At 41.4% G+C, this 24189-nt stretch overlaps 1 protein-coding gene across 11 annotated transcripts in view; it reads left to right on the top strand.

Moving 5' to 3' along the window:
- The window catches only part of DGKI (diacylglycerol kinase iota), a 466380-nt gene that overhangs the window by 202177 nt on the left and 240014 nt on the right, over positions 1 to 24189 (top strand). For all 11 annotated transcript variants that reach the window (XM_073621819.1, XM_073621822.1, XM_073621821.1 and 8 more), the window contains 2 exons: positions 7192 to 7300; positions 10537 to 10632. In XM_073621819.1, the coding sequence (XP_073477920.1) occupies positions 7192 to 7300; positions 10537 to 10632 (205 nt within the window). The remainder of the gene's footprint in view (positions 1 to 7191; positions 7301 to 10536; positions 10633 to 24189) is intronic.

The following is a 24189-nucleotide window of genomic DNA, read 5'->3' as shown; positions in this document are numbered from 1 at the left end:
TTAAGCAGAGGTTATCTGCAGTGGGAACAGCAGATTCAAAGATAAAGACATATTTAGACCTTTTATGCAAATACAAACTTTTCCAAAAAAGTTTAGGCATGCTCCTACTCTTTACTGCACCCAATCGGTTGTGTAATCTGAAGAGGTGGCATCACTGACCAATAGGGAGGACTGGGGCAGGATGCATTAATAGTATACTAATATGGTCATTATTATTTACATGGTTAACATTATTACTGGTATTGCTGTTATCTGGAACAAGCACACTTTTGCACCTCTAATTCCGCATAATAATAATTTGAGGTAAATATATATTTATATTATATAATAAATATAGATTTTTATTATATGTTTCCATCAAAAGCAACAATAATACAATGGGTTATACCCAAGTAGTATAGTTTTAGTGAACAATGATAATGGAGTCCAAGTAAACAGGGGATAACATCGCAGTGTCACATTGTAGGGGAAGAAGGCATCCATTTCACTGATATTTGCATTATGTGATACAATCATCAAACAGATAAGGTGTATGATTAAAGAAAGAGGAGAGAGGAAAGTATAATCAAAAAAGAGAGAGAAAGAGAGAAAGACCTAGAGAGGCCTAACAAAGGAAGAAAGGGTAGAAAAGAAGAAATTCAGGCTTTCCCATGGCCAGACAATGAAGAGGTAAATAAAAAGTATTAATAGTTAGAAATATATAATAATAATTTAGTTATAGCATGGCTATAAGTGTAGCAGAGGTGGAGAAGTCAAGCCACACATACCATAAGATTTTGAACTTCTCAAAGGTATCATTATCCAACGGAAGCATCTCCTCCATTTGCATAATATAGTTGACAGCAACAGTGGAGGGCACATGTCTGTTTTCCAATATAGAGGAATTTATTGTCTCGCTGCGGAAAGGAAGAAGCGTAATAAACTTTGTTTCTGAGATGGTATCGAGCCTGTAAGTATTGATAGGAGTGCTATTTCTGGGGTTGGTGTCAGATAATCCTGATAGATTCTATTATAAACGGCAAAGACTTTGGACCAAAAGGGGTGTATCCCACTGCACTCCCACCAGATATGTAAGTAATTCCCCTCTGTCGAGCCACATCTCCAACAAGGGGCTGGCATCTCGGAAAACATCTTATGTAGCGACAAGGGGTCCCTGTACCATCTAGAGAGGATTTTATAGTTCTTTTCTTGTGCATAACAAGAAATCGTGGACTTGTGTGTGAAGTGAAAGGAGGTCTGCCAATCTTCAATCACAATCTCCTTCCCCAGAGCCGTGGACCATGTTCGAGGAGTTGTTGGAAGTCCATCGTGCATCAATGCATGAAGTAACTTATAAATCGAGGAAAGTAAATGTCTGGGCGTCTCAGAGAGGGAGCACAATCGCTCATACTCAGTCAGAGGGCAGTGTACACAAGTGAAAGTGAATAATCCATTACAAAAGGAGGATAGATGAATAGCAGTGAGCCAGTCGCCACTATCAATAGGGCTAAGAGGTTGTTCAGTATTTCAGTGAACAAAGGAATGTGCTACCGGCCAGGCAGACCGTGTCAGCCCTCCTAATGCAGGGGTTCCCATTCCCTGGAGGAACGTAGGGTTATCGAACAAAGTTGTTAGGGGAGATGGATCTGAGGACATGAGATTCTGAAGGCCCTTTTTATACCATAAGCGTAGGGCAGCGAGGGTCAGAGGAGACGAAGATTGAAGCCTGTGGAAATCTCGCTTGTAACCCCAGAGAAGAGCCCTAAGGTGAACAGGGGAGAGATCCTGCTCTATCATCGTAGAAGCCTTGGAGAAGGGATGAGGGAACCAATCTAACACTCGTGCCAAAACAGATGCCCTATGGTAGAGTTCAAAATCTGGGACTCCCACCCCTCCTTGCAGTTTTAGGAGAGTAAGTAGTTTATAATGGATTTGCGATAGCCCCCTATTCCAAATAAAGCGTATGGACATGGAGCGGAGAGAGACAAAAAACTGCTTGGGCATGAGTATAGGAACGGTCTGAAAAAGATAGAACAGCTTTGGAAGTGTGTCCATTATCGATGTATTAATGCGTCCAAACCAAGGTAAAGAAGACGTATTCCAGAAATCGCATAACAATAATTAAAGCCCAGTTGAAGTCTCACACCTTTCTATCTCTTTAACCTCCCTGGCGGTATGATTATGTCTGATTTTAGGCCTGTTATTCTTAGGAATAACTCACTTAAATCTGTCCAAACAAGAGTCTAGTAGACATCCTGGGTATGATAAAGTTTGAAAAATGAAATCATAAATTATAATATAATAAATAACTATAAATAATTATAACAAATAATAATATAATAATAATAAAAATTATTCAATAATGTAATCAAATCAAAAACACTGAAATTTGCTCAGTTGCAGAATTGCCGCTGTCATTACTTTCAGTGTTTGATGATGAATTTCCCCACAAATCACTATCGCTCAATTCTGCAAGTAATTCAAATTTATTATCGCTGTTTTCTAGCTGGTCTAAAACCACTTTTGATGTAAAGGGACACTTTTTGGTTGCTATGGACATTCTCAAGTTTCCAGGCAGAAAGAACAGTATTGATAATATAAAATTGCATGCAGGGCACTGGAGAAACCATTAGGGACAAAAGGGATGTGAAATAAATTGATACAGTAATGTAATCTGTAAGATTACAGTGTACTGTATATGTATTGTGTTTTTTACTTTTTGAATTTGGCGTCGTTCTCCGTCCCCGTGCGTCACAACGCTCGCAGGGAACGGAGCTCGGCATTGTAATAGATCCGGCAGAGGACGGCTCTCACACAGAGCGGTGAGACATCGCAGGAACCTGGGGACAAGGTAAGTAACCTCTTCCTGGATCCTGCGATGCGATCCCGAGTGTGGCTCGGGGTTACCGCTTTTGGTACTGAAAATACACCCCGAGCCACACTTGGGAATACCGCCAGGGAGGTTAATGGTCTGTATGTCACCTGTTATGATTTGTAATGGATTTTTTTCCGGAGATACTTTAAAATACCTTTTTCTCTCAGTAAAACTGCTGTTTGTCTACCCTCCCAAGCCCAGTGCTCTGTGTCGGCTGGTCTGAGTAACACAGCCATACAACTCATCACAAAGGGGGAGATTTACTAAAATGGGTGCATACAGAATCTAGTGCTGCTGTGCATAGTAACCAATCAGCTTCTAGATTTTTTTGGCAAAGCTTAATTGAACAAGCTGAAGTTAAAAGTTGATTGGTTACTGTGCACAACTGCATCAGATTCTGTGTGCTCCAGTTTTAGTAAATCCCCCTCAGAGTGTCTTCATAGAGACTTGTATGGAGGAGAAGGGGAGGGAAGCGATGTCAAACAGGACTGTTATGTGTGCTCTGGATCTAAAGCTGGCCATACACTCATAGAAGTTCATTCAAAAATGTAATTTTCAGAACGTTTTCTTGATTTTCTCATTGTTAGTGAGACATTTGTTTTTGAAGAAAATTTGAAGGAGCATGAACGAAAATGTTTCTCAGATTAACAAATTTCTAACAATGAATGTGGCAGGTCCATTCATTCCGAAATCAAACGTTAATTGTAGATACAATTTTGAAGTACTTTTAAATTGCATTAACCTCCCTAGCGGTAATCCCGAGAGTGGCTCGGGGTGAATTTTCATTACCAAAAGCGGTAACCCCGAGTCTGTAATTTTACAGATTAGATTACTGTATCAAATCATTTCACCTCCCTTTTGTCCCTAATGCTGTGTCCAGTGCTCTGCATGCAGTTTTATATTATATATACTGTTCTTTCTGCCTATATGCTTGAGAATGTCCATGGCAACCAAAAAGTGTCCCTTTACGTCAAAAGCGGTTGTAGACCAACTAGAAAACAGCGATAGTAAAGTAGAATACTTGCAGAATTGCACGATAGTGTCAAACTTTATCATACCCGGGATGTCTACTAGACTCTTGTTTGGACATATTTAGGTGAGTTATTCCTAAGAATTACAGGCCTACAATATAAAATGCCAAATTACCATGCAAAACAATGTACCGCTTTCAGCATTAAAAATCAGTCATAATCATACTGCCAGGGAGGTTAATCAAGTCATCAAATGTACCGATCAGAATTTTCGTACGACTGTTCATTCAGAAATCTACTAGTGTATGGCCAACCTAACTCTGGTCCCTTTTGGACTATACAGTCATATTTATAACAGCATAAGCAGTGAGGTGGAAGGTGGAAGTAAATGGGGGACATTCCTGACTTGACAGAAGAGGAATGGGAAGCTTGCCTATCCTCCTTTGTGACCAATATGATCTCAGCCAAAGACCGCTTCCTGCAAGTTAAGTTCCTCCACAGGGCCTATTTTACTCCAAAACGACTGACACTTATGAATCCAGAGACCCCAGTGAGTTGTCTTAGGTGTGACCTGCAGGCTGCCTTCTTTCTTCACATCCTGCCCATGTCTGGCAGATTACTGGGCGGGGGTTGTGGACAGCCTCAACAGCATCACATCTCTGGATCTGGGGTCTGATCCTAGGTTGATGCTGCTTAATATTCGTGCCAGTGTTCGCGGCAGATATACTAGACTGTTCCTAAGCTATGCCACATTTTATGCACACAAAGAGATATTCCTTCACTGGAAGGACACTGCCCCACCTACTGTGCCTTCGTGACGCACGGTTATGAACTCAGTGTTACCACTATATAAAATCACTTATATTAATCGAAACTGCCCTGGCAAATTTGATAAAATATGGTCGGAATGGATAGATGCCTGGGGAGTGGAGTTATTGGATGATGCTCAGGATATTGTGGCTGAAGTTGTACCACAATAATAAACCACTAGGATCGAACTCCTGTGGGTCAATGACCCGTCACACTACGTAATTACCCACTCACACGAGGCCCCCCCCCCTCCTCCCCCTCTTCTCCTCCCAAACCCGCCCCCCCCCAGCGGCACCTTCCTGGGTAACTGAGCTAGAATATTTAACTACTGTACTAATACTTAATATGATATAAGGATTTTGCACCCACCTATCCTATGTATATCAATAATGATGTTTTCTATGTCAAGTTGTATAATACTGTTCATGTACAAAATTGTGTATTTGCATCGCTTGTACTGTAAAAATCTGAATAAAATATTTTTCTTGTTAAAAAAAAAAAAACTATGAAAATGGAAATGTGTTAGTGCAAGATCTATTAGGTTGCACATCTGTATATGTGGCTTTCACTTTTTCTCTGATTTATGTTTGAAAGAGGTTTATACTGAGCCTGTATGGAGATTGCCATAGGCTGGCTTCTATTTTCACCATTACTGGCTACCCAGCTGTCTTACTGATCCGTGACTTTGTGATGTATGCACAGATCTGACCTGCAGGGTTATTCAGGTCAGTGGCTCAAATTATTGGAGCCAGTGAAGGTCATAGCAAATATCAAGAAGATCTTGACTGTTGGGTTATATTGCCACCTACAAGAGTAAAAACAAAAAACAAACGCACAACCTAAAGGTGGGTCCCTGCTGGTGGCAGCTCAGTTTTTTGTCTAGTGTCCAGGGTAAGGTCATAAGGTTTCCATTGGGAATCTTAGTTCCCTTCTTTTCCATTTTTGCAGACATGGATTTTTTCTCCACTTTCTATTTCAGGTTATCCTCAGTCAACTGCTGACTGGGTGACAAGCTGGATATCTAGATCCTCTGAGTTTCTTCAGCTTAGCCATTGAGTGCCTGTAGTTCCTTGCTTGTGTGCAGGGTCAGCTGTGACAACCCTCTTTAGACAGAGAGCAATCTGTGAGATATCTCTTTCACACAGAAATGGTGGCCCAGGCTCATTTGTCACAGTGTCCCTCAGGCAGACAGTTCACAGCTACCATGACTACCTGACACAGGGAAGAGCTCAACAATGGCAATCTATATAGTTCCCTTAATGCAAGTTCCCTTTAAAGCTGATCTCTGGAAAACTGAAAGGTCTTCTTTTGCAGTGGGGCTGTACCTTCACTTCAAGGCTTAACTGCTTGGTTACTGGAGGGGATGTGAAAAACACTCTTACTTAGCCAATCATCTCTTCCCTGGAAAACATTGCTCCCCCGGCGGGAGTGGAGGATCGGGTACGTGAAACTGTCTTACCAGGCCCCCTAGGCATAAATGAGCAGTTAACCCATGCAGTGAGGACGACATTTTGTTTTTCCGGAGTTCAGCTTCAATTACCTTTTGAGCTGTAAAGGGGCGTGTATCTGAATCAGGGATTGTAATCTATGGAAGATCTAATCATGAGAATAAATGCTTTTAGAGAAATATTTTCTGTGGTATTTGGGAAAAAAAGGGATTGGAACGTAGATAAGATGCTGGGGGTAAATACTGGTACTTCCAGCAATGCACTCACCGATATTACTTTGCAGAAGAATAGGCACCTTGACCAGGGTTGCCAACTATCAGTAAATTTACTGACAGTTCGTAAAAATCTGTGATTTTTTTTACAACTGTCTGTAAATATCAGGGGCTGATAATTTGTCATGCTGTGTTGAGTTTTTAATTCTGAACCAAGAAAATTACTTTTTAGGGGTATTGTCAGTGTTTCCATATTGTATTTATATTTTTTTAATATTAGTTGTCTTAGTTTTTAATAGGATATTTTTTCACGTCGTCAGTAAAAAATGTGCTCTGCCAGTAAATGTGACATGTTTTGTCAGTAAAAAATGCTGAGGTTGGCAACACTGACCTTGACTGACTGACCCCCTTGGGAGTTGAGCAGCCAAGGACTACCGTATGAGTCATATATATATATATATATATATATATATATATATATATATATATACCCCATGACCATCTGAACTCCTCATCTTTGGGTTCAAACTACCAATACTTCCAGCTTTAACTCACACACCAAAATCTCCCTGTTTGTGGGCAGGACTAGAACAAAAATGCAGCATTACACAGCTACAGTGTTAGGAACTTTGCAGTCAGTGTTCTCTTGGTATTTTAATATGTGTATGATTTAGGAAAAGTTAATCTGTATTAACTCACAACAAGTAATCTGATTCTTTATCTGGAAGATTAAACCTGATTAATATCTGTGGGCAGCTGCCCCATTTTTTGCTCAATCGTTCTTTGTCCCATTGTTTGTGTTTCATTCCTATATAAAGTAGAAAGGCACAAAAATATTTATTCTGTGTTTTGTCTTGTTTTTATTGTTGATCTGTGTTTCTTTATGTTCCCTACAGGAAAGCGATTTCCCGCTCTGGACTCCAGCACCTGGTCCCTGTGCACTGCCCCACCCTCACTGTCTCCAATGGACCACTGAAGGAGCCACGAACATCCCTGGACTGGACTGTAGGGTTGATCTTCTTGATTTAGTGGGTCTTTGTATGTGTGATGTAAAGCCATAATGGCTTTGTGTAGCAGTAACAAAAATATCACATCAAACCTGGTGCAATCTTTTCAATGGAGTGTTATGAGGTTAGAGTCCCTGTCAGGTTTTTTTTTGCTGTCTGTGCCCCCCGTGTCTGTGTTTTACTCACTCACTAGGGTTGATTTACTAAAGGCAACTAGACTGTGCACTTTGCAGGTGCGATGCTTCACAGCTTAGTAAATGGGATAAATCTTCACTTTACAAGGGATACCCAATTACATGCAAGGAAAATAATCAAAACAACATTTTTGCTTGCACATGATTGGATGATGGAAGTCAGCAGAGCTCCCTCTTATTTACTAAGCTCTGTAGCAACTGCACTTGCAGACTGCACAGTCTCTTTGCCTTTAGTAAATCAACCCCTATGTGTCACTGAGAATTAATGTAAAAGAAAATCCAATATTTTGAATTGCTAGCAGAACCGCAAAATAAGGAAAATCCTCCAAAGAGGGTGCTTGTTCTGATGACAACTGTTTAAAAGGGGATTACTGTACATTTTGAAGATATTTCCTCTCTACAACACCGGAAGTAAAGAGAAATCCCCAATTGGTCACAGATGGCAAAAAACAAACAGGGGTTTTTAATAATTTCCTACTAGAGTACCAGCCAGGTACCTGCTCCCCCAAAAAATAAATGTATCAATATGTGATAGAGGAGAAGGGGAGGAGGCGGAAAAGCGGAACTTCCCCTTTTGGGGCGATGTTTCCGCTTTAAAGCTAAACCCTGGGGGAAAATTCAAAACTACCCTTGCAGTGATGCTTCTACCACCACAAGGGTTAAGAGTTTAGCTTTAATGTCTCTGGGCCTCATAAAAACAGGGCATAATGGTGAGAAAACAGGGACCAGCAATTGTGGCTTGTCTCCTCCCATTTTAATTGATTGTCTCATAACCAAAAGTGAGTCATGGGAAGGTGCAGGTTAAAGCTAATAATCACGGGGGGGCTATTTGCAACAGGTACTGCATACAGCCCCCCAATGAAATCAGTGACAGTACGTGGGGTATAAACCGGTACTTGTGTAAACATGCTCATGCTCATATATGCCCCTGGATGCAAACTGTTTGCGTTCAGGGGTGTATGTCCATATGCACATCCATACGCATACACATATACCTGTGTACAGCCATTGATTTTTATGAGTGTCTGTACACTGCATCTCTGGCTTCTGGTAATGTGGCCGAATTTTAATTCATATGGCCCCAGACACCCATGTGCTTAAGGTCTTAGGCTTAATTTATAAAACTTTAACAAAAGTATCAGGCGCTTTAATTTAGCCATGTGACTTTAAGTTTTACATGTCATCAGACTGCCAAAAAATAACTTCTTGGATGCCTGTCTTCATTCCCGTGGAACAGAGTCTGACTTCATAGCTGCTTCACTAATAGAAATATGGTGTCACTTACTGTACACGTCGGAGTAGGGCAAACATTGTTGGCCCTATAAGATTAATATAAAATTATAAATACAAAATAAAGCAGAACTAAATTATGCACCACAAAGGGAAAAGCTATTTAAAGCGAAGTTCCAGTCTGTAAAAAAAAAATGTAAAAGTCAGCAACTACAAATACTGCAGACAGGACCAGTACAAGGGGAGGTGGAAGGGGCGGATGTCCTGGGCGGTACAATTAACTCGCGTAAGAGGGGTGCAGTGCAGGTGAAGTGCTTCTAGTTATAGTTGTAACGATGTGCTGAGTGCACTCTGCACCCGGCAAAACACTAGCATAGCCCAGCCCTTCACTTCCCTGTCAGCGGTGATACCCCGCCTAACAGGCGCTTCGTAGTCTCAGCCCGGCGTGACGTCACTGAGAGGCCAGCCATGGGCGGGAGGCGGGATTGGAGAGGACCCAGAGGAGAGGAGCATAGTGTGCTGCTGCCAGAGCTGTGACATAGAGGAGCCGCCGAGGCGAGAAGGATCCAAGAACTTGTAATCCCATAAGTAAGCAGATTGCCATCTGCATATGAAGTTAACTCTTTGTGCTGCATTGTGGCACCAGTGTCAGTGTTAATGCAGCACAAAGGGGTTAATTAACTGCCACTGGTCACTAATGCATCAGTGACCAGTGGCAATACATTAACCCCCTCATGCTGCATATTACAAATACCATTGGTAATTAACCACTTGCTAACCCTTCACAGTACATATACTGCAACAGGGTGGCAGCTACAGGCATACGTCGCTGCCTGTTTCAGGGTTTCCGGCGCATGCCCCCCTCCACCTATTCCCCTGTGATTTGACACAGCAGGAGACTGTCAGCAGATCCCAGCCAATGATTCATGGTGGGACCTGGTGACCAGCTGAGTCCAATCACAGCCCAGAGCCCTGTGTTGACAATCAATACAGGGCTCTTTACAGAAGGAATGATCGATTTTTTTTCTTTTCCCTGCAAAGCAGGGAAAATAAACAAATCGATCTGTAGTAAAAAGCAGCACAAATTACACATTGTTAGGCACCCAATTAACCCCTTGATTGCCCTTAGATGTTAACCCCTTCCCAGCCAGTGTCATTAGTACAGTGTATATTATTAGCACTGATCACTGTATTAGTGTCACTGGTGATGTGGCAGTTAGTCAGTTCCCACAAAGTGTCAGTTAAACCGGATAAACGCGGGCCAAATGTTGGGAGACAACGAGCAGTTAAAAAAGTGAAAAGCCAATGTCAGAGGGGGCGAACACAACAGCTTGGCAGTGGAGACCCGGGGGGGGGGGGTCTTTTAATGTGAGGACACTTACCTTTTCAAGGAGTCTATGATGTCGGCACCTCTAGCCGATTCGTCAATTCGATTCAGGTGTGAGTTGCGCTGCACTTTCTGAAGGGGCAGGGGGCAGCAGGGGGAAGGAGGAGGGGCCGGAAACACAGATCGCTGTTTGGCGATCTTACCAGGAAGTGGGAACGGGTCCTGTCAAAACCGGGTACCCGCTCCCCCCCAAAAAGTGCCAAATGTGGCAGTGGAGGTGTGTATAATGTTATCTGTAGAACAGATTATAAAGGCTAAAAGAAAAGAGAGGTCATATCTGTCATATATTGAGGTGCTGTTACATCAATAGCAATTGTAATGTCACAGTCTTACCTCTGGGTGATGCTGTGTTACTTGTGTGTGTGGCATGCAGTTTATGTATGGAATTTGGTCAGAATGAATGACTGCATATTTACCTTGCAGGAGAACGCAGTAAATGGGGAGCACCTGTGGCAAGAAACCAATGTATCAGGGGACCTGTGTTACCTGGGGGAAGATAACTGCCAAGTCAAGTTTTCTGTGAGTACAATCTGGTACTTTAATTCAGAATCACTGTATTAGCTCTGAGCAATGTTTTAGTAACCATGTAAACCAGATTTTCTACCTCCCAGAGTGATATGCTTGGTAGAAGAATGATGATATTTAGGCAGAGTAAAGCAGAACTTAAAGTGTTACTAAACCCACAACAGTAAAGACAGTCTGTATATGCAGTAAAGCATGCGTGTTATACTCACTTTGAAACATAAAGGGTTAATACTCTGCATTGTGTAAAGATGCTGTTTGATCCTGTCCTCTCTGATCCTCCCATTCTTTCACAGCTCCCAATCTATCTGCTGATATAACAGAGGCTAGGGGACAAGCTTCACATGCTTATTTTGGTGTGTATTGCTAGAGAGTTTTTGTTTTTTTGGGAAAGTGCATGTGATTATCACAGGGCCAATCAGCACTGTCCAGACAGAGGGCCAGGGGACCTGCAGCCTGATAGGACAGTCAGTGCAGAATGAAAACTCCTCCTACAAGCTTTAACACTGACACTGATAGAAGTCACAAGACTGCTCTAACTGCTGATGAAAAAAGATATTTGGCAACTTATATTTTCTAAAACTATTGCATTTCCATGTTCTGTGTAATGTGGGAGAATGCAAGATCCTGGGTTCAGTAACAATTTAAAGCAGCTGAAGAACTAAATAAACAGTTGAAATATTTATGATTTGTTCCGCTAGTCTTGTAATTCAGATACACCTACCAGAAAGCACTGCCAGGATGTTGAAATCATTATTCACTACTGCATCTTCCTGTGTCTTTGTCTACTCATTTGTCTATGAAAGAGCATTTCCCCAGCCCTGAAGTCCTCTGTGTGCTCTTCTCCTGCCTAAGCACCTTCTTTCTGTAGCTCCAAGTCCCTGAAAACACATTGGATTGCTTTCACTGTGCAGTGCTGTTGTGTTTGGTTAACATTGTAGAATCTCCCACTTTCAGTCTAAATTCTGCTGTGCACTGGTTAGTGGGAAGATAATACAATGTCCGTCATTTATACTAGCAGTGGACAAAAGAGGGGACTGTCACTCGGCACAGCCGCAATGTAAAACCTCCAACCCTAATAAACATTTAAAAATAGAGGAGAAAGTAGTGGGACTTTAAATGAGGGATGTCACTGCAGACAGATAATGCATAAAATATATATACAGTAAAACCTTGGATTGCGAGCATAATTTGTTCCGGAAACATGCTTGTATACCAAAGCACTTGTATATCAAAGAAAATTTCCCCCATAAGAAATAGTGAAAACTCGGATGATTTGTTCTACAACCATTTATTCATAAGTCCTTCCGTTTATAGACCATATAAAAAGATTATAGCAATGTGATGGGTTGTGTAATCATAAAATGTCCATCCACAAATGGAAGCCTCTACAATGGGATTAGAAGCAAAATCCAGCAGGAGCTACAGAGTATAAAAGAGAAGAGAGGCGCCTCGAAGTGTAGCAATATGGTTACATTTAATAAAGGTACAACATTTGGCAACTCACATGGTTGATTATTCAAAGAGGCACATCTAAGTATGCAAGCACCTAGGGTAAAGCTATCCACATAGACAGTTCTCCGCACCGCCAGCTCTCATCAATGTCAGTCTGCAATCGTGACCGGGAAAACTACCGTGCAGTTGAGCGATTTGAAAGCGAGGCTTGAAGCGCTCATGGAGCGCAGCATGGAAGGCATGACGTCAATGGCGGTGTAGAGGATGGTCTATGTGGACATCGTTACCCCGGATGCCTGCATACTTAGATGTGCCTGTTTTAATCATGTCTCGACTCTCTACACATGGGGAGAATGGTCTGCCGCTTGGCTGTTTCCTCGGGCTTGGGCGTGGTACCCTGCCTCAGCCCCGGTTTAGACAATTTTTCTGAGGCTCCATCTCCCTTGATATCAGCTGGGCATAGTTTTACAGCTGACTTGTAAATATTAGACCCCCTGCTCCCTACTAGCTTTTTCTCCCTTTTGAAAGGCAGTATTTATTGACCTGTATCCATAGTTTTTCCTTGCACCTAACTCCTGATGAGTGGTCAAGAGTCATGAAATGCGTAGAGTTTATTAGGGTGCACTGGCAAATTCAGCTGATTATCTACCTTTAAAATGTATCGACCCGTGTCTACTTTTCATGTATAAATATTTTATCATATATAAAAAAAATAATGCCATTTATTTGTATGTGTATTTCTGTATGTTTACATGCCAGCTCTTTTGCATATGGTTTTATTTTGAGCTAAGAACATATTATGTATCTCCAGACTATGGAATGTTCAAATGTATTTGATCAATAAAATTATATATATATATATTTTATGCATTATCTGTTTGCATTTATATTAGCAGTGTTTTGAATAATTTTAATTAATATGTAATTTACATAATGATTTCACATTCTGTAACATTTAAAAATAAATAAAGATATAGGATATCAATACAGTAATTCCCAATAAAGTAAACTAAAAGTGAGGGGATCCTGTTGTCATCTGAACAGATGTTTCCATCAGAAGATTTTTTCCTGTATTGCTCTTCTGGTGACACATGTGAACTATGTTTTTTTTTATAGAAATGTCAGAAAAATGCTACGGATTGTTGTGTTTATGTGGAGTAAAAGGATGTGAGTGCCAAGCTGTAAGGATTGGTCCAGATATAATTTGTTTTTGTCACAATTAAAGAGTCTGTCAAGAATTGATGATGGCCAGTGCATTGCAGGGGTTATACTCCCGCTTCATTATACTTTAGTTTTATTGTACAGGAGGAATCTGGACCAGTGATCAGTCCTTGGGTAAATTCTTAGTAGGGGGCTCTTTAAATACAGGCTACTAAGAATTAAACCCAAAGATTGTTCAAAGTAATCAACTGAAAATTGCAGTGCTGCTCTAAGCTGAGACAGAGATCTCTGCCGGTTGCAGTGAGGGGTGCTGGCATCAGTCCACCGTTCAGAGGAATAGGAGCATTATCAAAGAGAAGAAAGGGTGCCGCTCACCAACCCAGTTCATTAGTATATAAATAAATGTGGCCTCAGGCAGCGTCGCTCCAGCCATGTTCCCCTGGCATGTTTCGCCCCGCTCACCAGCGGTCACAGAGGTCATAGGTTATATAATCAAGTCACAGAGTGACTTTGCCAAAGATTATTCCCTCATACAGTTTCCTTCAGCACAATACACCTAAGACCTGATGAAGCGTTAACCCCTGAAACATGTTTTCTGTCAACTTTTGATAGACCTTTTTTTGTGAGAAATAAAAATTAAATCTGAACCAATTCCTATGTCTTGGCATGCCCATCCTTTCATACGTGTAACTGATCCTCCTTGGGATCCTGTTGGAGTCCCACTGGGCATAAGAGAGCTGCAATGCATTAGCATTCATCTGATACATTCACAAACTCTGCTGAGCTTGGAGTACAGTGCTCCACCACCACTAATGTATGGACTATTTGGCTAGTTTATATGACAGTGGTAGAGGGTTCTTTTATTTTAAGGCAGGACTCTAGGATTCTTTAATAACCTACCATTTATGTGACACTCCCATATTTTCACTCCATAAACATAACAATCCTTGGCATTTTTTTTATGACGTTTCTTTACAAAAAAAAGTTATTTTAATAGATGACTATACTTCTACAGTTGGAAAAAGTAAGTGAATCTAAGATTTAGTTCATTCAAAAATCATCTCATTTTTACATACTAAAGTAATTAATTACCTGAAATAAAGGTGCTTATTTACTCCTTCTGATCTTATACTATCTGGAGTTGCATTTGTCAGAGTTTGCACTTTGACTTTATTGTGTCCTGTCATCCCGACATGCTTTGGGCATTGGGAGATGAGCAAGAAGTCTTTAGCCAGTTTACAGCAGGAAAGGAGCACAGCAAAGTGGAGTAATTTCAGTGAAATTAATTGTGCCACAGAAACTCGGTTTCACAATTTTTTTCTATATTTAAATGAAGTTTTTTTTCTTTTAGAGAATATATTGAAGGTTATTTTGTTTGTAGCAGTGTTCATTGTATTTTTTTTTTTCATTTGTGTACTGTCAAATACTCTTTACCTTTTTTTTTGTCTGTGAAAAAAATGTAAAATATTGAGGCCAATGACAGCCCATTTTTTTGCAGAAGAACAGGTCTAGGATAGTTGAAAGGGGCTTCTTGCAAAGGTTATTATCGCACATGCTACCATCTGACTGTACAATCTCCTTTGGATCTTCTAACAACTATGCAGTGCAAGACAAGAGTTTACCTAATTAGAGGCAAATTGATTGGATAGCTTAGGGCAGGGGTGGTTAATTTATTTGAAACGGGTGGCCTGAAGTGACACCCCTGACATTACTAAATGCAATATTCAGTAAATGTTAGATTGCAGAAATCCATCAAAGACTACAGACATGCGAAATGTGATGGTCAGAGACTACGGGCATGCTACAGGACATAGATGGAGACAACTGGCTCGTACACACTATCAGAAGCGATCGTGCAATAATCTGTTCGCTCTTACACAGCTTTTGAGAGCCGATCAGGACAATTCATGCTAAATTAACCAATGGGACAAGCATGAAAATGTTTCTCGTATGATTTTTGTACAATACAAATACACTATAACACTTTACATCACTTCTGAATTTTTATTCTGTCATATGAGAATTTTTGTAAATTTTGTAAATTTAGTAAACTCTTAATTTTCAAAATGAGACTAGCATGTAAAAAAAAAAAAAAAAACAACAGACCATCATTCGTCCAATAATCTCATTGTGTGTACCAGGACCGTTTGTTTTTCATCCATCCATGGATGGATGAAAAACGAACATCGATGCGTCTTCTTTATGGAAAAATGGATGTAAATGGATGATTATCCATTTACATCCACTTCCGTCAACATCTGTTTTTGGTTACGGATCAAGTCCCTATTTTTCTTCTTTTAAAAATACGGATCGGCCGAAAACGGATGTAAACGAACCGTTTTTGTATGAAAAAATAGCTCCGGGACTCAAGTGGTTAAGGACTCTAGCCGGCGGGTGTAAAAAAACGGATCACAAACTGATGTAAACTTCATCCGTTTTTTTCTTTGAAAAAACAAGACCGAACTGATGAAACGAACAGTCCGCATGTGTGAAAGGGGCCTTACTAAAACTGGTGCACACAAAATCCTCTGCAGCTGTGCATAGTAAGCAATCAGCAGGTTCACATTGAGGGCTGGTTTGAATTTGTGCGATTTCAGCTGAACTCGCACGATTTAAAACCGGCAATGCAGTCTGACTTTCGGGGGCGATTTGACAGAAATCTGTGTGGATTCATGCACAGATGTCTATTAAAATCGCCCCTGAATTCGCTAAACGAGTGAAGGAACTACTTTTAGGAATCGGTGCTGCGCCGCAAAGTCGGTGTCACACCGATTCGGATGATGGCGTTGCCGGCAATAGCTGGCGATTTGACATGCAATTTGACATGTCAAATCGCATGTCAAAATGGCCTGATGTGAATGTGGGCTTAGTGACAAAGCTTAATTGAACAAGCTGAAGTTAGAAGCTGATTGGCTACCATGGGCAGCTGCACCAGATTCTGTGGGTAGCAAATCTCCCCCATAGAGACTGTAGACATGCATGACAGTTGGTCAGAGACTGTGCACATGCACAAGTTTTTGGAAACTGGAGACATGCTTCAGGAGATAGTCATAGACTAAAGACACATCACATGAGACTGCCCTATTAAAAGTCAATGGTTCCACATTTTTTTTCTCACTGTGCCTTTAAAAATGACCAAATTTGATTGTTCTCTCATCAAGATCTGTTTACATGGAAAAAAAGGCCATAAGTGAAAAGGTAATGAACAGCACAGAAAAAAGTAAGTCAATGATCCAGTCTAAAGAATGTTTTTCTTTTACTGGTTTGACAATAGGCACACCTCAGGTCACAGGTTTGGGCACCAAGGATTAAGGGGATAACTTAGGATATGTTCACATATTGCACAGTGTTTGTAAATGTAAATAGGTTGTACAAAGAATATACAGCCATATTATAACATAGTGAGCTTTGACCTCAGGAGCCAGTTAAAAACATAATTCCGCTTTTCCTATTGACTTCAATGCATTTCTTAAAAATGGTGAAATGATGTGGAGCCCTGGTTCACATTGATGCTACTTTGAAATCGCGCCCACTTCACTTGAAGTAGCATGATTTCATAGTAGCAAGGTCAGTGTGATTTCAGGTGCTACTTGATAGACATCTGTGTGGCTTCATGCACAGATGTCTATTGAAGTCGCACCTGAAATTGGCAAAAGTAGTGCAGGAACTACTTTTGCAAATGCGGCGCCGCAAAATCTGTGTCGCACCGATTGGAAGTGTCATTGCCTCCAATAGGCTGCGACTTGTCATGTGATTTGATCTCTCAAATCGCGTGACAAATCGCTCCAATGTGAACCTAGGCGAAATCAGATTTTCACTAAAATATTGTAGAAATTAAAACTTTCAATATCACTCATCTCTACTCAGCTGTGGGATGGTGCTCATTCATAATCCAACAATTAGGCAGGTGACATGGAAAGCTGCAATGCTGAATAGTAGTGTCATCTTGACACCAAAGCAAGATTAGCTGAATGCAATTCGAAATACTTTTGCAGGTACAACAGCAATTTTATGTATCTAGCTGTTTGGCTGCAGTTTCCCTTTAAATTGTAAAAACATAAAATAACTTAGCAGTTACAACAGCAGTCAGAGCGTATCTGGCACATTCGCCCCTGGAGACAAACCACTTTCTTGATTTTGCACCAGCAGTAAAACCATATCAGTTTTATCAAAGTTTATAACCGTTCATCTCCGCTCATCCCCTACAGTGAACGTGCCGAGCAATTAGCCCCCCAAAATCGACCTGCGGATTTTTAGGCAGTTGCCATGGTAACGTGGGTTGCCATGGAGAAGAATTAATGTGTATGAGTTTGGTCCTCTCCCCCCAGGGATGGTCCTGCCATCCTGTGTTACTGTGTCTGTGGACAGCGATGAGGGAGAGGGAAGGTTAGAATTCAAAATGTCCTGCTTGATCGTCAGGCCCCTGGGAGCCCCCCAGAAGCATTGCGTTAACAAGGATTAAGTATGTTTCTGTATGTAAATCAGTAAATTTCGTTTAGGGAAGAGAATGTTTCTTTTTTTAGAGAAAAAAAAAGGGAAAAAAAAAAACATGCACTGTATTTAAATCTTACTTTAGTGAAATGACAATTAATAAGATTTCCAAAAAATAAAAAAAAATGAATTCCCATTAACTGACAAGGAAACACACATCCTAATTAAATCTATTTTAGTAAAATAATAATGTTATGTGTATTTTTAATAGTAAAAAGTAAAACAAAAACCTTTAGATGTACAAAATGCACACTAGGATTAAGAAAGATGTGTTGTCATGGCAACAGCAGACACCAAAGGATGATTCTGAGCAGGTTGTTATATACCTAGGAAAGGGCTGCAGAGCTGGAGGTGTGCCTCTGTGTGTCTGTGTAAATCCAGGAAGTGAACAGGCAGCAGCTTCAGCTGCCCACAGTTAAAATGGCTGCATTCAGACTCAGTGGAGGGAGATTTCTGCAGCATATTTGGCCAATACAAAATCACAGTATATATAAAATAATATGCAAAGTGGTTGGAGGGAAGCTTCAGAATGGCAAAGATGTTTTTATTACAAATTATGTGAGCAGACTGCAGCTCCTCTTTAAGCTGCTTCTAGAGGCAAAACTTCAGCCCAGTGTGCATGGACCCTTAAATTAACCATAGAAGTAAGAGAATGTTCTTATGCATAAAGGATGCCCTAAAAGTCTGGATCCATAGGCATCAAATTATTAGAAATCATAATTTCCATCCCTTTAAAGTGCAGCCAATCCAGGAACTGCATGGTGATGACACAGACAGGCATATGGAGTAATAGATATCTTCACATACGTTATCTGACCTGCCTACAATTTGGAGATCATGCTATATTGTGAGTGTTATTCTAATTGAGGTGGTGGCACATATGGTGTTTATTATCTAAAAAATAAATGAAGCACTCCAAGTCACATGCACAGTTCATCTGGGTACTTCACTCACTTCATTCATAAGAACTTTTTGATTTACAGTTTTTTTTTCTTTCCATTTTATTTAAGGGACATGTATTGTTGTTAGGTTTGTTTATTGTATGATATATAATCTATGAAAATGTATGATATATACATATATATATATATATATATATATATATATATATATATATATATATATAGTGGGGCAAAAAAGTATTTAGTCAGCCACCAATTGTGCAAGTTCTCCCACCTAAAAAGATGAGAGAGGCCTGTAATTGTCATCATAGGTATACCTCAACTATGAGAGACAAAACGTGGAAACAAATCCAGACAATCACATTGTCTGATGTTTGAAAGAATTTGTTTGCAAATTATGGTGGAAAATAAGTAGTTTGTCAATGTCAAAAGTTCATCTCAATACTTTGTTATATATCCTTTGTTGGTAATGACAGAGGTCAAATGTTTTCTGTAAGTCTTCACAAGGTTGTCACACACTGTTGCTGGTATGTTGGCCCATTCCTCCATGCAGATCTCCTCTAGAGCAGTGATGTTTTGGGGCTGTCGCTGGGCAACATGGACTTTCAACTCCCTCTAAAGGTTTTCTATGGGGAGATCTGGAGACTGGCTAGGCCACTCCAGGACCTTGAAATTCTTCTTACGAAGCCACTCCTTCGTTGCCCGGGTGGTGTGTTTGGGATCATTGTCATGTGGAAAGACCCAGCCACGTTTCATCTTCAATGCCCTTGCTGATGGGAGGAGGTTTGCACTCAAAATCTCACGATACATGGCCCCATTCATTCTTTCATGTACACGGATCAGTCGTCCTGTTTCCTTCGCAGAGAAACAGCCCCAAAGGATGATGTTGCCACCCCATGCTTCACAGTAGGTATGGTGTTCTTTGGTTGCAACTCAGCATTCTCTCTCCTCCACGACGAGTTGTGTTTCTACCAAACAGTTCTAATTTGATTTCATCTGACCATATGACATTCTCCCAATCCTCTTCTGGATCATCCAAATGCTCTCTAGCAAACCTCAGATAGCCCCAGACATGTACTGGCTTAAGCAGGGGGGACACGTCTTGCACTGCAGGATCTGAGTCTCTGGCGGCATAGTGTGTTACTGATAGTAGCCTTTGTTACGTTGGTCCCAGCTCTGTGCAGGTCATTCATTAGGTCCCCCCGTGTGGTTCTGGGATTTTTGCTCACCGTTCTTGCGATCTTTTTGACCCCACGGGGTGAGATCTTGCGTGGAGCCCCAGATCGAGGGAGATTATCAGTGGTCTTGTATGTCTTTCATTTTCTAATTATTGCTCCCACAGTTGATTTCTTCACACCAAGCTGCTTGCCTATTGCAGACTCAGTCTTCCCAGCCTGGTGCAGGTCTACAATTTTGTTTCTGGTGTCCTTCGACAGCTCTTTGGTCTTCACCATAGTGGAGTTTGGAGTGTGACTGTTTAAGGTTGTGGACAGGTGTCTTTTATACTGATAACAAGTTCAGACAGGTGCTATTAATACAGGTAATGGGTGGAGGACAGAGGAGCCTCTTAAAGAAGAAGATACAGGTCTGTGAGAGCCAGAAATCTTGCTTGTTTGTAGGTGACCAAATACTTATTTTCCACCATAATTTGCAAATAAATTCTTTCAAAAATCAGACAATGTGATTGTCTGGATTTGTTTCCACATTTTGTCTCTCATAGTTGAGGTATATCTTTAGTGGTGTTTTAGCGCCATTTCAGCCTAGGTTCACACTTTTACGATACGTGAACCAGCGCGATTACAGCACCGGTTCCCGCATCGCATCTCTCCCAGAGGCAGTTCACACTGCCCTCTGCGAACTGCTGTGAGTGTCAATACATTGTTAATGACACCCCCAGAATGGTTCACAGATCGCAGTGCGAACTGTGAATTTGCACAGGAATTGGATCGCATAGGGGAGAACACCCATGCGATCCAATTTCAGTGCGGTGGAAAAAAAGTCCCTGCATCTTTTTTGTGCAAATTCAATGCGAGTTCAGCCATACAATTGTATGGCTGAACTCGTATTGCACAGACATCGCATGAGATCGACCCCGCAGTGCGGGTGCGAATCACATGTGATCTCTGTGTTCGCACAAATGTGAATCTAGGCTCAGTGTGAAAGGGGTCTAAGCCCTGGTTCACATTTGTGCAATTTGACATGCGATTTGGCGTGTCAAATCGCATGTCAAATCGGCGGCAATGGCACCGTCCTAATCGGTGCGACGCTGGATTTGCGGCGCCGCACCGGTTTCAAAAAGTTGTTTCTGTACCACTTTTTGTGATTTCGGGGTGCGATTTCAATTGACGTCTGTGCAGAAACCCGCACAGATTTCTGTGAAATTACCGGGACTGACATGCGAGAGTGAAATCATGCGTGTTCAGCTGAACTCGCATCGCTTCATTCCTGCAGCTCAGTGTGAACCTAGGCTAAAACTGGAGAGTGCAAAATCTAGTGCAGCTGTGCATGGTAGCCAATCATCTTCTAACTTCAGCTTGTTCAATTAAAGGGGTTGTAAACCCTTGTGTTTTTTCACCTTAATGCATCCTATGCATTAAGATGAAAATCCTTCTGTCATGCAGCAGCCCCCCAGACACCCCGTTTTACTTACCTGAACCCGTTCTTTCTCACCCCGGGGACGAACACACCAGCTCTGGCTGGTGTCTCATATCCTGATTGGATAGATTGATAGCAGCGCTCCTGCTGCTGTCAATAAAATCCAATGACGCGAGCCCTGGGGGCGGGGCCGAGTCCTGCTGTCTGTGTCAATAGACGCAGCAGCAGGACACGGAGTGCGCCCATACGGGTGTCCTGAAGGAGAGTGCTTCTCCGACGGGACACTCGAGAAGAGGAGGAACCAAGAGCGCCGCTGAGGGATCCCAGAAGAGGAGGATCGGGGCCACTCTGTGCAAAACCAACTGCACAGAGGAGGAAAGTATGATATGTTTGTTATTTAAAAAAAAAATAGGGTTTAGTAACCCTTTAAGCTTTGACAAAAAAAAAATGGAAGCTTATTGGCTACCATGCACAGCTGCACCAGATTTTGCACTCTCCAGTTTTAGTTGATCAATCCCGTAGTGTCAACCGGTTGAATGCACATTACTGGTCTGAAAACAGCCCAAACCTGATGGATGAAGGACATTTTCACACAGTTCCATGAATTATGGCGTGGTAATGGATATTTGGTGACAGAATAATTGGGACATATTTTTTACAGTAATGTAACAGGGGAAACTTACCTCTGTATGTTACACTTTTTTCTAATTTACAATGTAGATGGCTTTCCTTTGCTGGAACAACATAAAATGATTATTATTATACAGGAGTTATAAAGCACCAACACTTTGCACAGCATTTTAAAATATAAAGGGAGATAGTAAAGTTACAATACAAGACAAAAGCATTAGACGGATCCTGCTCATGAGAACTTACAATCGTTAAGGAAGGGGCAAGTGATAATAAAGGTAATAACTGTGTGAGGATGAGTTGATGGAGCAGGTAAAAGTTAAATTGTAAGGTGGAGGCAGGATAGGCTTTCCTAAAGAGATTAATTTTCAGAGATCGACTAAGTGGACAGAGTAGGAGATCAGGAGATCTGCTTAGGGCAGAATTGTGGATGACTTTATGGGGAGGATTTACTAAACTGGAGAGTGCAAAATCTGGTGCAGATGTGCATGGTAGCCAATCAGTTTCTAACATCAGCTTGTTCAATTAAGCTCTGACAAAATACCTGGAAGCTGACTGGTTTCCATGCAGAGCTGCACCAGATTTTGCACTCTCCAGTTTTAGTAAATCAACCTCTATATGTTATGGTTTTTACATTTGAATAATTGGGCAAGTGAAAGTCAGTGGAAGAATTGTCAGAGAGTGGTGGCAGATCTTGAACAGTTGGAAAGGTGGATTCCTGGTATTCAAGATAGGCTGAAGAGGGGATAGTCAGTGTAGAGGTGGGCCAACAAGATGGGAGTTGAGAGGTTGAGGTGTTAAAGAGTTGAAGTGAGGGAGAGTGAATAAGTGCCGGTTCACACTAGAAGCGGCACGACTTGCAGGTCGCCTCACCGAGGCGACCTGCACACGACTGCCACGGCGACTTGCAAAACGACTTCTGTATAGAAGTCTATGCAAGTCGCCCCCAAAGTAGTACAGGAACCTTTTTTCCAAGTCGGAGCGACTTGCGTCGCTCCGATTAGAACGGTTCCATTGTACAGAACGGGAGGCGACTTGTCAGGCGGCTAGGTCGCCTGACAAGTCGCCCCCGTGTGAACCGGCTCTAAGTAGCTTGGTGGTGTCATGGGTTTAAGAAGATGCAAACATGTGGTTTCTGCAAGACGGAGCACCACCTTTTACTATTGCTGTGGAAAACTTTTCAATTCAAAATTTTCCAGAGCTGGATTGGTAAGCAAGGTCCAGTCAAGTGAAATCATCTCTGCATGTAGCAACATCACTTCTGATACACTAAGAAATGTTTAACATTGTATTCAGGTTATACACATGTGTATAAATTACAAAGTCCAAGACTGTCATCTGTACTGTAATAAAACTTTTATATGCATTTTACGCATGCATCCAGACTTTTGGGACACCGTGTATTTTTGTTTCGTGCTGCTTCAAACTTTCATTCACAAACTTTTTCATTAGACTTCAGCAAACTGCAAAGGTGGCCACCCACCCAACAATCCCTTCTGTTTGTTATTTGTGCATTTTGGTTTTTAGGTATTTTTGTTTTTGCACAAAACTTTTTATGCTGAATGTAAAAAATATGTGGCCAGATTAGTCTTGCTCTGATTTAAATGAACCTGTGCTTTGCCTTCATCTAATTCTTCAATGTTTTTTAAATCTAATTCAACAGCCAAAAGTGTGGAAAGATAGCAATGTGTAGGCTCTACTCAGCTTTCCAGTCAGAGCTTACACAGGGTAGACTGTAACAGCTATGGGCCAATCACTAAACACCAGTGTAACATGGAGTGGGTCACATGCCTATTTATACCCAGAAGTGTCCAGTAATTTTTTTTGCTCCTGGGAGCTGAACGGAGCAACGACAAAGAGAGCAAGAGAGAGAGAGCAGAATAAGGGGAGTGTATACTACAGTGGGTTTTGAAGGGACCTGTTTCTTTGCTCTGTGTGGGTAAAATACAGACTTGCTTTAAGCTGCCCATAAAGATCAGCGAACAGTTGAATATGTAAGGTTGGTTCGAATGAGCCTTACTGTTTAGACGGTGAAGGAGAAAGGGGGAGAGAAGGAGTAGACACTGTAGGAATGGATGATCTTGGCGGTAGCAGTAGTTGTCACACAGAACTTTCTATCCAGTCCCAACAATTAAGCTTCCAAGAGCAATTGCGCAGGCCTGTCTGTTGGTACCACATAGACCTGTGATGGCGAACCTTGGCACCCCAGATGTTTTGGAACTACATATCCCATAATGCTCATGCACTCTGCAGTGTGGGTGAGCATCATGGGAAATGTAGTTCCAAAACATCTGGGGTGCCAAGGTTCGCTATCACTACC

This window comes from Aquarana catesbeiana, linkage group LG03, assembly GCF_042186555.1.
Source record: "Aquarana catesbeiana isolate 2022-GZ linkage group LG03, ASM4218655v1, whole genome shotgun sequence".
Taxonomy (NCBI): Eukaryota; Metazoa; Chordata; class Amphibia; order Anura; family Ranidae; genus Aquarana; species Aquarana catesbeiana.
The sequence above is the reverse complement of the archived record's forward strand: the minus strand, read 5'-3'. Positions and strand labels throughout refer to the sequence as shown.